The sequence below is a fragment of the Phoxinus phoxinus genome, assembly GCF_949152265.1.
Source record: "Phoxinus phoxinus genome assembly, chromosome: 20".
Taxonomy (NCBI): domain Eukaryota; kingdom Metazoa; phylum Chordata; class Actinopteri; order Cypriniformes; family Leuciscidae; genus Phoxinus; species Phoxinus phoxinus.
Window position 1 is genome coordinate 10,388,527 of NC_136895.1, and position 12,228 is coordinate 10,400,754.

Sequence of the window (12,228 nt, forward strand, 5' to 3'; positions counted from 1 at the left end):
CGTCAGTAGCTACACTGTTTTACACACAGTACAAGTTATTTGTATTTTTTTAGCAATTGAGGATCTCTCGCAATTCTGACTTTTCCCCTCGCAATTATGAGTTTATATCTCGCTATTTTGACTTTCTCGCAGTTGAGTCTCACAATTAGGAATTTTCTTGCTATTTGTGAGTTATATCTCACAATCCTGACTTTTTTCCCTCGCAATTGCTAGTTTTTAATCTCAAAATTCAAACTTTCTTCTTAGCAATCAGTTTATCACTATTCTGACTTTTCTCCTCGAAATGATAAGTTTACATCTCGAATTAAGGTTCTCACAATTCTGACTCTCGCAATTGCGAGTTTATATCTTACAATCCTGACTTTTTTCTTGCAATTGCGCATTTCTCAAAAATCTGACTTTTTCTTGAAATTCTGACTTTTTCCCCCTTACAATTCTGACTTTCTCACAGGTTGCAAATGCGTATCTTGTTCATAACTGTAACCGTTTATATTGGGGGTAAAAAGCTGAATGGCGAGAGGTAAACTTACAATTGTGAGAGTCCGAATTGTGAGATATACGTTTAATTCTGTAGTGGAAACAAGCTTCCGTAGAATTTAGTGCTTGGAAATGGTGCAAAATAAACACTGACCAAGTGCCAAAGGGAAGTAAATATTGGTTTTAGGAGAGTAATCAAACTCACAAGTTAGCTGGAAATGTTACTAGGACCTGCATCTCGCACATCTAATGACTTTCACCATCTCAAGTTTGTATTTTCATGTCATACACGACAGTGGTTTGTAAACATTTTAAAGCAGGGATTAAAATATGAGCACAATAAAATAAAATAAAAATCACAAGGCCGCTTTGTTTCATTTCCATTTAATCTTGATGCTTTATACACAACCAAAACATCTTCAAAACATTCATCTGCACGGGCAAAATAATCACAAGGCCGATAATATTTGGGTCACCATAGAGGTTAATCTGATCAGTTTCGCTATGCATAGGTCTGACCCGAGATCAGCCCTCAGGGCGGCATTATTCTATGGCTCTAGAGAGCGATGAGGGTAAAATGAGCCGATTAAGGATCGTCAAATTAGATGTGCAGGGAAAATGAAAGCAAACGAGCCAAGCGAGACTACTGATCTACAATCAGCCTTTCCTGACCCGATTCTGACCACTTTGTTGGCTAACGCCGCAAAACTGACCCACAATCAGCATGTTCGCCGCCAACTCCGTCGCCCACGGTTTAACTAACGCATACAGCCTCGATAAGTTTGTTGCATATTTCATGGGAAAGGCACAACAGCACAAACACAATAGTGAAGCGCCTGCTCTTTGAACGAACAGTCTGTTGCTTGTGCAAAAGGAATCCGATGCATATTCAGTCCATGAGTGAAGAACAGACTGGGGTTTTCAAACTGAGCATTACATGTTAATATATGGATGTTAAAAATCCCACATATTCTTGTCCGCCTGTGAAGTAAAAGCATTATTTTTTGCCGTTGAAAGAATTCACTGTAGTCTTTGGTAGTTTTCGGTGCATATGTGTGTTAGAAGCATAGCGGGACTCTTCAATGTAAAGTGCTTCATACAGAGATGCAAAGGGAAAGCGAGGGCTCGTTATTACACGAGAATGTGTTTGTGACACATGCGCGAGACTTTTAGCAACATGGTTTGCTGCGTCAGAGATCCCAGAACTGAAAGTGAGAAAAGCACAGTGATAATGTGGTGCACATCCTGTTTGTTTACACGTGTTGTCATCGTTTATGCACCCTCATGCCATTGCAAACTCATACGACTGCGTGGAACACAAAACAAGCTCGCACTTTATTGGACGTTTTTACAAACCGAGAGGTGAGTCTATATGTGTTCAAGTGCCTATCAACAGCATGCATGACATATCACTCTCAAACACCATTCGCTCTCTGCTGTAGTGTCAAATTTGCAGCGATCGGCTATAATAATACACTGATATCATTAATCTTGATGCTCCAATTTTGAAAATGCATGGAAACCAATGACATCCGAAAGCTATTGTATGAATTTAGGAGACGGGGAACTATATAACGGTATTGACAGTAATATTGCTACTGCATTGTGTCTCTATGTAAAGACGCACTAGACTGACGTGTTTGATCGCTGTATTTGCAGTATCTTGTGCATTACACACCAAGCGCATCTCTAGATCCTGCATTTTGTGTTTTTAAAAGCAAAAACACGCCACTTATAGTTAATTACTCTCATATTTTGAGTGTGATTCATCATCAATTATAGCATCCCCCCCCCACACATATTTCTTTACATACCACAATAATCGTGCAGTGAAAATGTGATATTGTGACAACCCTACTGGTAATACTGACCACTTTATTTGGTTGCCAGTAAATGCTCTCTTTGCATGGAAACGAGTGAAAAAATGTCTCATTTCATGTCCCACAGAACAACATCTGGGATCGGAATGACACGAGGGGCGAGTAAACGATTTTCTGAGGTAAACTAACCTTTGAAGTCAAATGTTCCCATTTAGTTAGACGTAAACATTTGCATTTCATAACTTGAAATGGTTGCATATGAAGAACTGAGAATTGCGATGAAAGATGTAAACAGATAAGGAGTGAAATGTAGCATGGTTTCCCCCACAAGACTTTGAGTGCAGTGTTTGCTTCTTAAAATAGTTTATTTGTGAATTTACACTGATTAGCAATACATCTAAAAAGCAAGTCCGTTAGATAACCATTTATATACGATTTCACAGGGAGGCTTGGCTCAAACTCGCGTGCCAAAGCAAACAGGCCCTCTGAACCAGAGACTACAACAGAGAGGCATTAGTAAAACAAGGTGCAAAAAGGGAAGAAAAAAAAAAGCAACAAATAAAACCAAAGTGAGAATGTGATGCACGTTCCAGTTAATGCTTGTAGGGTACATGAACTACTCTTCCTGAAAGCAAAAACCACAGTGCACAATGGAAACTGAAGCAAAACTAAAAAACGGCAAGAAAATGTAAAAGCAATAAAATGAGTTAATCTCCCGAGTTGTTGCTCTAAACTCACACCCGGTGCAGCTCTAAATGTGTTTTAATCCACGTCTGGCCCGCATTCAAAACCACATGCTATTTACACAGCTTAGAAGTGTCCGTCTCTCTCTCTCTCCGTGCCCAAGCCAGTACTTCACATTGCCCACTGGGATATATATCTTTCTCTTTCTCAGTGGTTTCGCCTCCCCCCCCTACGGGACGGATGACGACCACATTCGGGCCTAGCGGGGTTCAAACTGAGGTCAGACTGCTAATCTTAAGCGCTTTTGGCGAAACTCAGTACATTCTGTCCACATTGTGGTGTCTCTCGGGACAGGGCGCTTCAAAACAAGCCAAACAAGCAACCTCTGAACTCACGGCGTACATCTGGCGGAGGGAAGATGAGCAAATCGATCCAGTTTCAGACAGAAAAAAAACCAGTACAATGCCGTTTCTCAGGAAATCATATTAACGCTGATGCTTTGGAGACTTTTAAGCCTGTTGGATGGTGATGACTGTCATAAGGTGGCATAATGAATGATGTGGTCATCCAGAGCACTATAAAGGCCCAGACCGAGTATCTAACGTGATGGGAAATAGATTTGAAACCACCCGTAGACCTCGTGAGAGCCATTAGGCCTGAACTTTGCTTTGGGACAGAGACATTTGTTCAAAAATACAGTTTACAAATATATATTGTTTCTTATATGTCAACAAGTTTCCCTTCTCCACCCTTTTTCCAGACATTTCTCATGTTTTCGTATCGCGCCTCTTTCGACTGCCAAGTTCATCCAGACACATTTTGTTATGTACACCACATTAAAAAGTGCAGCACAAAAATATCATATATATATTTATATATCATTAACATCACTCCAGTTTTCATATATTTTCGTTACACGTGTTTAGTAATCTGAGCTATTACACGACTGAGAAGAAGTCAGGCACCGCTACATTATCAGCCATATAAATTCAGGCTAGCAAAACATGCTTCAAGATTTTGTTTTTAACGTTGTTAAAGTATAGAAACGAGTACAAAACTGAATGGATAAAACCTAAAATTGTTTCAATGATGATAATAAAAAAAGCTAAAATATTTCATTAGAGATAAAGAGTGGATGTTCACGAAACCAAAATTACAGTTCACTAAAACGTGATTGCTCTGCTTTTTATGCTATTAAACCTTTTCGTTTGGCAAAGAACGGTACGGAGAGGAGCGGCTCTACACAGGATTGTCACACGCGCTTGCTCAATTTCACACCGACAATCACAGCTAAGAGGAAGCAAATAAAACAAACCCTGTTAAAATAACCCCAGAACGGTTTCCAGTGTGATTCCTTAGCGTCTCCTGTGTAGTGTAACCGATTACGCCCACGTCCACCTACAGCTGGAGAAACAACGCGAGCAGAACTGACACCATGAGGGACGACGTGGCGGATAGAAAAGGGGCTCATAAAAGGTCTGTGTGAGAATCTAATAAACATACAATATGAAAGAAAACAAAACAATGCAGTATGGGCTCATCAACGAGATCAAATCACTAGGAAACTTGTGTACAGAAACATGTTCAGTCCATCAGGTGAGAGAAGCCAGTTTCCCAGGAGTTTCCCTCGCTTCTCTCTTCCTGTATAAAACTCATCTCATGATCACGTGAACGTGGCACATCTCTGAAAAGCGGATGTTACTCCATCTATTCACCGACTCCCAATATAACGTGCCATGTTTTTGTCATACATAACCTTAACAAAAACAAACTCAAAAACATAAAACGACAAACAGAAAGACAGACAGAGTGGGCCTCTCTCTCTCCTCTAGACTTCCACTTTCTCTTTCTTCTTGTTCTTCTTCAGGAAGGACGGGGTTCTGAACTTCTTCTTCTTCTTGTTGGGTGATTTGGAGGGCGAGCTCTCGGGCGTCAGAGCCTCCTCGATCTTCTCTCCAGAGCGCACCTCGATCTCCACGCTCTCCACGCTGGTGGTCAGCTGACTCACGCGCTTGATGAGCTCGTCCTCGTCGCCGTGCCCGTCTTTGCCGTTCAGCATCACGCCGGTGTGGTTCTCTGGAACAACATCAATAATTCATAATCAACACTGGCCAACCATAACAGCAGCTGTATGAATGCGCTTTATTGTAATTGCCAGAATAATTGTTTGGGGTGGGTTTTTTTTTACGGTTTTATTAATTACACCGAACTAATTATTAGAAAATAACTAATAATAACAACTAATTAAATTCTTCAAGTTGCTGTATATTGATAATGGCAACCATAAACAGCCAAATGTTGTGCTAATTATTTGCCCTAAGAAATGTTTGTTTTGTTTATTGTATTAACACATTTGAATTTATTATGAATTAATGATTGTTCTAATAATTAAAATCTTTCAGTTACGATGGGTGCTAATGAATTTTATTTTATATGCTGGAAGATTTGATTGAGGAGGTGGTTATTTATTGCACTAATACATTCTAAACTAATTAGAAGAAAAAACTAAAATATTAAATTATTAAATTAAGCTAAAATTAACAATGAATTGTTAATGGTGGTGGACAATTTGCTGCATTATTAATACATTTGAAACTAATTATCAGAAGAAAAAAAATATGATTTTTAAATTGTTTAATGAATAACAATGTTGCTTGGAAACCATAAACCTATAGTTTAGAATAAATGTTTGCGATTATCATAATTTTATCATCAACTTACTCACTTAACTGCTTTATTTTGCATTAAACGGAATGGCGTTTCCGTTTAACTCCAGGTGATTACTGCATATTTTATAAAAAGTCCTATGAATATTTAATATTTCGCTTTTTGACTATCGGATTCCCGTCTAAATTAGTAATACCTAAGGTTACAGGGGTTAAATTGCATCATCGTTGCAAGAAACTCTGTGTAACATGTCCTGGCTGGAGTGTGACCTACACTTCAGATAAACATGTTGAAAGCGTCCTCAATTGTTTATGGTTCATCAGAGTTTGTGTAATGCGTCTGGTTGGGTAACCAGTGAGTTTGATGCAACTGGTTCAGAGAGACTAGGTCAAACGCACCTCACACTTCATCCCCGCTGTGTGTGTGAACGTATAGCAGGATTTCTTTCATTTACGTAAGGCTTCATCTTCAGTTTACGTGAGGGTCTCTACTTCTTGCAGACGACTTATATTTACTCTTCTATAACAGAAAACAGGTATTGCTGGTTTTATACACAGGCAACATCACAGAGGAGAAGGTAACGTCCTGCAACATCCTGCCAGAACCTTTTGCAACACCCATTTTAACATGTTGCAAAAAGATTTAGAAGAAACAGGACAGTTAATTTCGAAACTGCGATTCAGTGCAATTTTAGTATTATTGATATACGATTATAGTATTTATTAATATTTGAATTCTTCATTTTCAGTTATTCTATGTGCGTTTGTCATTCTTTTATTCGTTTTTTAATTATTTCTATTTAGCTTCAATACATTTTTATAGGCCTACTTCATTTAATACTTCATAATTAATTCCAGTCCTTTAACTTAAACTGGTTTATTTCAGTAAATTTCCAAAAGCAAGTTTTTCTTTTAAAGTTTTTCATGTAATATTTATATTTTATTTCCATTTTAACAATTATAAATGACTGAATTTTTTTTTTTATATATAGTTTTACTTAACAACAACACTGCAGTGCGATTCACACAAACGGCACGAAAGCAATCCAGACTAACCTATGAAAATGAACCACTATTAAATTAGTCCTAGTCTGCATGTTTCAATATAATGTGTTTTGTTGTACCCAGCTACCCTGCTAAACATTTGCTGCTAATACTGACGTGATCTTCTCAGGAATACTGAGTTTCAGGGCGTTATACCTTCTTTAGCTGGAGTGTTGTGAGGAGACTGAGTTTGGGACACTGACTGAGAGAGCGTGGAAGCGTCGTCTGACGTGAGCTGCTCTTCATCTGCAGAGTGAGTTGGTTAGTGAACAGACAGGCAGACAGACAGACACACAGTTAGAGGAGGAGACAGGTTAGCATGCTGTAAGACACTCATCTTGGCTGGATGTTTTCTTCATGTTAGTTCTGTGCAAGTCACACGCTATTGATTTTTAGCTATAAGGGGCAGTGAGTTACAACATTAGCAGTGACTGGGTCATGTATAAGTGACATGGGGAACAGGAAGTGAGGTGCTCTTAAAAGAAAAGAGGTGTCATGCATCTCAGCGGTCTTTATTCATTTGCACCAGTTTGGAAGGTAATGGTCAAAAGATTTGGGTTGAAAAGATTTTTTTCTTCTTTTTCTAAGATATCTCTTTCATTTCATTTCATTTTTCATTTATCTCGAACAATCAGCAAACAAAATTTTAAAACCACAAAATACAACAAACAATTAGAATTTAACAACAAAAAAACATAAAAAAATATAAAAGTATTAGTTCGAGAAGCAGGCAGAAGCAAATAGCTTTAGCTCTTTCATATATAAGTCTATATTTTTTAAATATAGTAAAAATATTAATATTGTGAGATAATATTACAGTTAAAAATAAGTGTTTTCTATGTGAATATATTGTAAAATGTAATTTATTCCTGTGATCAAAGCTGAATTTTCAGCATCTTTATCCCCTCTTCAGTCACATGATCCTTCAGAAATCATTCTAATATGATGATTTGATGCTCAAGAAACATTTCTCATTATTATTAATGTTCTTTTCAGGATTCTTTGATGAATAGAAAGTTCAAAAGAACAGCATTTATTTGAAATAAAAATCTTTTGTAACATTATAAATGTTTTTATGGTCACTTTTGATCAATTTAATGCATCTTTGCTGAATACAAAGTGTTCATTTGTAGTGTAAGGTGGAGCGTGTTTTACCGTCTAATCCGAGTTGCTGTCGTTCTAATCTCTTCTGGTAGTCGTTCATCACTTTCTCGATGTGGTCGCTGAAGGGGTTTGGAGGAAGAGGGGCCATTTGTTCCTCACCATCGCCCATGTACGGCTGCGTGGGCAGAGCAGAGAACACAAAAATAAGACACTAGAACCGCACCTCGGTAATGAAATGAGTCATAACGATGACAAAAAACAAACACACAGACCATCAGGCATGTTAATCATTGAGCATTCAAAAGCAAAGTGTCACAAATCCTCCAATATTAAAAACAAAACAAAAAATGAAGTACACTGCAAAATCCAAAACTACAAATATATAACAGTGACCTCATGCAGACATTTCAAAACTCAAAATCGTGATTGTTTTCAACATAACGACAAACATAACACCCTGGGATTTTACCTTAACTGGCGACTGTCCCTTAAAGAGAAAAACAGAGCTTCATAAAATATCCTGCTTTAAAATATCCTTTGCCCCACATGCTGATGCTAATGTGGCCAACACAACTGACACCGCTCGCACTGCTCATCTGTCTCTGAGAGGATCTGGCGCCACCTAGTGACGCAGATGTGTGTGTGCTACCCTTGCTTTGACGTTCAGGACTCACACATAGTTTATGATAATGCGCTTCTGACACTCACCGGCGGTCTTTCCACCACAATCCCTGCCAGCCGCTGTGACTGCGGTCCTGCTGTCATCATATCAAACCGGTTCTGTTCGCGAATCTGAAAAGATCACAGGAAAGCCGTTTACAACCCAGTGACATCAAAGAAATGGTGAATAATGGTCTGACGTGTTTCCAGTTTTGTAACACTGTAAACCCTAAAACTCAAAATAATTAATTGGTTTGAGTAGGACAAGCTTAAATTAAACTAATTAGTTCAGTTAAATTAACTTTTATGAGTATTTAGTACTTTCTTTTTCTTTCAAGTTTAAAGAACTGATATGTTTTAAGTAAACTGAACTGTTTAATTTTGAGTTATCAAAATTATTTCTTTTAATTTAGACAAACTTGAGTTTAACTGAAATGGCTGGGATGTCTATTTCCCAGCATGCTTTGCCGATGGCACTTGAAAGGGAGAGTAAATGCTAAAATGAAGTGTAATATGTATTTTTTGTGCAAGATTAATGTGAAGTGGGAGATTTAGTAGTGATTAATGTTTTGTTATGCTAATCTAGAAGAATTTCTGTAAATGTTGGTTTTAGGATAGTTACCATCATGGTGACGAGTGGTGCATGAGTTTGATTTGAGAGCAAATAATACCGTTATGTTGTTGCACTCATACAGCAAGTGCTTCTGTAACATACTATTGCTAATATGTTAACAAATTAGTATGTTAGCAGATTAGCTTGTTAAAGCTAGCTAAGTGTATACTAATAAAAGTGTTCACATTGAGATTACATGAAAGTTTTAAGTTAATTGTATGAATTAGTGTACTCAAACATTTAAAGTTAAGAACAATTAAAATGTATACGTACAAAATTAAAATCTGCTAGTTCTGCTTACTTAAACTTTGAATTTCATAACTTTATTTTTTAAATTGATAATGTACGTTTATAACATCAAACTTGTGTTATATTACCTTGACATAAAGCTAGTTAGCGCTGCTGTGCGTTTCTAATACAAGCTGAGGGACATCTTTCTCTCTTCGAAACGAGTCATCGAAACACATTCATGGAATGCAAAAATTACATTTGTTGTAGTTTTCGACCCCTACTATGAAAGTTTGCCTACCAGTGATGACTTCTGCATCTAGGCTTAAAGGACAAGTTCGGTATTTTACACTTAAAGCCCTGTTTACAGATCGTATCTGATGAAATAGAACGGTTAAGATTAAACTTTGGACAGATGCTGCTGTCGCGAGAATTTTAGGTTTATATCGCTTTCCCCCCTCACCCCCACAATGGTTGTCTATGTGCACTGGAAGATTCCTTCCTAAAACACATTAAACTTTAGTTTACAAAGACGTGAAACTCACCGAGTGGTCAGGGGTGTTCACTGATACGGTTCCAAAAAAAATCGCTGAAAAAGATGCATTCCAACAGGTTTTATCGTAGTTTTTGTCCAACTCCATGACTTGTATTGAATGTGCTGTGTGAGGTACGGTATTAATCCGCCGCTGGAGTGTCTATTATTCAAGCTCTCAACGGAAGAATCTGGGTGTGACGCGTTTGGCAAAATAGGTCCACAAACGCGAAATAAACCTAAAATTCTCGGGACAGGAGCATGTGTCCAAATTTTTATCTTAACCGTTCTATTTCATCAGATACGGTCTGTAAACAGGGCTTTAAGTGTAAAATACCGAACTTGTCCTTTAATGATAAACCGTCTGATTGCACACACAACTCACCTTATTTCTCTTTTGCAGAACATCACTGGGGTTTGTGTTCAGAGGAACAAACTGGTTGGGATCTTCAATGCGGATCGGAGTCCCGCTGGTGTTACCGCCATCATCTGACTTCATCCACTGCAGAGATAGAGTAAAAGAAAGAGATTTAGGACAGAAATCAAGAAAACAAATGCAGACTGAGATTTGTTTAGAAAGATAAAGCACCTCTGCGGCCATTCAGTGTCGACGCAAAGTCTAGGGCAAAATAGTGTTTCTCTCAAGTGCAATTTTTTTGCCATGAAATAATTTGCACTAAAGTATAGTTCAGACCTAGATTAGACTTTTTAGCTAGTTGACATTTTGCTCTTGGTGAAAATTCAGCCAAAGATGTAATGCTAAAGCCTCGACCACTAGAGGTCAGTAGCGAACTGTGTTCATTGGGAATCAGCCTTGAAGACAGTGTGGCTGACAGAAGTTATGAGGCTTCAAAAAGTTTATCTACGATGACAAAAGAAATATGAGCTTCGTCTGCAGCTCGACCGTCAGGTATGCCCAGGAAATAACCACATTCTTGCTCTTCCACAAAATCCACCGGAGGACTTTCCGCTTTTTTCCTTTAGCATGCAAGGCTTTGAAAAACAAGATCTCAGAGCACCACAACAGAGATGACCTGAGCCTCACCATGGTCTTGGTGCGTCCATTGTTCTCCTCGCTAGCCCCGTCCGACACGTTCACCTTCATGTAGCAGTTGGGTGAATTGAGCCAGCGTGTTTTCTCTCTCTGCTGTCGCTGCTGCAGCAACTTCAGAGGGAAACGCGGAGTGTCGTCGTCATCGAACATGAACGCCGTCACTGTCGCGGGAATCTCCACTTCGCTCTTGTGCCGCGGCTTCTCCCGCACGATGGGGTGCCGGTACGTGTAGCCTGTCCTGTAACCCTGAAAATAAATATATTACATTGAAAAAAAACAACAAGATATGATACAAGGATGAGACCTATGCTATTCTTAAATAATTTAATTACCCTCAACGAATAAAAGGCCTTTTATGAATGAGCTTCAACCCTTTGAATAGGTTTATATAATGAGCCACTGCTTGAAAACTGACTTTGCAGAAGGTGCACGAAAAGTCGACTAGAAAAGACACAGTCTTTAAGGTACATCTGCATTTCAAGCGCATTCTGTAACCATATCCTGAAACTCTCCAGAATAAGTGGGAAAAACATATCGCTTCACTGGAAGCGGGTAATGGTGGCTCACTGAGCGACGCACCATATCATTATCATCTTCCACATCACTCCATTCTTCTGCCTCGGCTGAGAAAACACTTTCCACATGCCTGCATTCTTCCCTATCTCACACGGACAGAGAGAGAAAACAGCGCAGTCTGCACAGCTGGAGAAAGACATGGACAGAAAGAAGAGAAAAGAGTTGTGGGCGGAGTGCTTTTCAACTCCAGCTTGTCTCTCTTTTTACGTTGGTCTCCTTTTGACTGCCTAATAGGAGAGCGGGGGAAGAAATAGGCTAAAAGAAGTGATTTTCCAGTCTCTCCGCTATGATTATTCCTCTCAAACACAGTTGGTCTAGTAGCGAGTAGTCATTTAGCGAACGCTTCTGTTTTCACACTTGGCACGATCGATGGGCCAAAGCAGAGTTCAAATCCGGTTTCTGTATCACACTGGGAGATGATTGGCACAGAGCTCATCGTAACCGTATTTGAGTCTCACACAAACATACCAGGTTGTCCAGCATTCTCATGAGCGACTCGAACTCCAGCTCTCCCACCCTCCACTTGTGCGGGGAGCCCATGTTGACCCCGGCTTCTGCCACCCCCTGTGTACGAGGTTTAAACTTCTCCAGATCCAACACGATCAGGTTCTCCACTCCTCCAGCGCTTGAGAACGCATTCACCTGGAGAGACAGAACCACGTCAGACATCTACGGCACAAAAGGCCAGTTCTGGATCATTTTGCAGTGCAGTTTAGCATTTAGCTTGCTTAAAGGGTGAAAACTAAAAAATGCCCTCAAGCCATCCTAGG

General features: G+C 39.1%; 1 protein-coding gene across 12 annotated transcripts in view; it reads right to left on the reverse strand.

Moving 5' to 3' along the window:
- Positions 1–2,660: 2,660 nt before the first annotated feature.
- add3a (adducin 3 (gamma) a) overlaps positions 2,661–12,228 on the reverse strand; it is a 95,606-nt gene continuing 86,038 nt past the window's right edge. For 5 of the 12 annotated variants that reach the window (XM_079592345.1, XM_079592346.1, XM_079592347.1 and 2 more), the window contains 8 exons: positions 11,927–12,100; positions 10,874–11,128; positions 10,214–10,330; positions 8,504–8,587; positions 8,265–8,282; positions 7,847–7,970; positions 6,848–6,937; positions 2,661–5,057 (listed from right to left, as the gene is read on the reverse strand). In XM_079592345.1, the coding sequence (XP_079448471.1) occupies positions 4,810–5,057; positions 6,848–6,937; positions 7,847–7,970; positions 8,265–8,282; positions 8,504–8,587; positions 10,214–10,330; positions 10,874–11,128; positions 11,927–12,100 (1,110 nt within the window). In that variant the 3' untranslated portion in view covers positions 2,661–4,809. The remainder of the gene's footprint in view (positions 5,058–6,847; positions 6,938–7,846; positions 7,971–8,264; positions 8,283–8,503; positions 8,588–10,213; positions 10,331–10,873; positions 11,129–11,926; positions 12,101–12,228) is intronic. The other 7 variants (XM_079592342.1, XM_079592344.1, XM_079592343.1 and 4 more) reach the window with 3 other exon arrangements.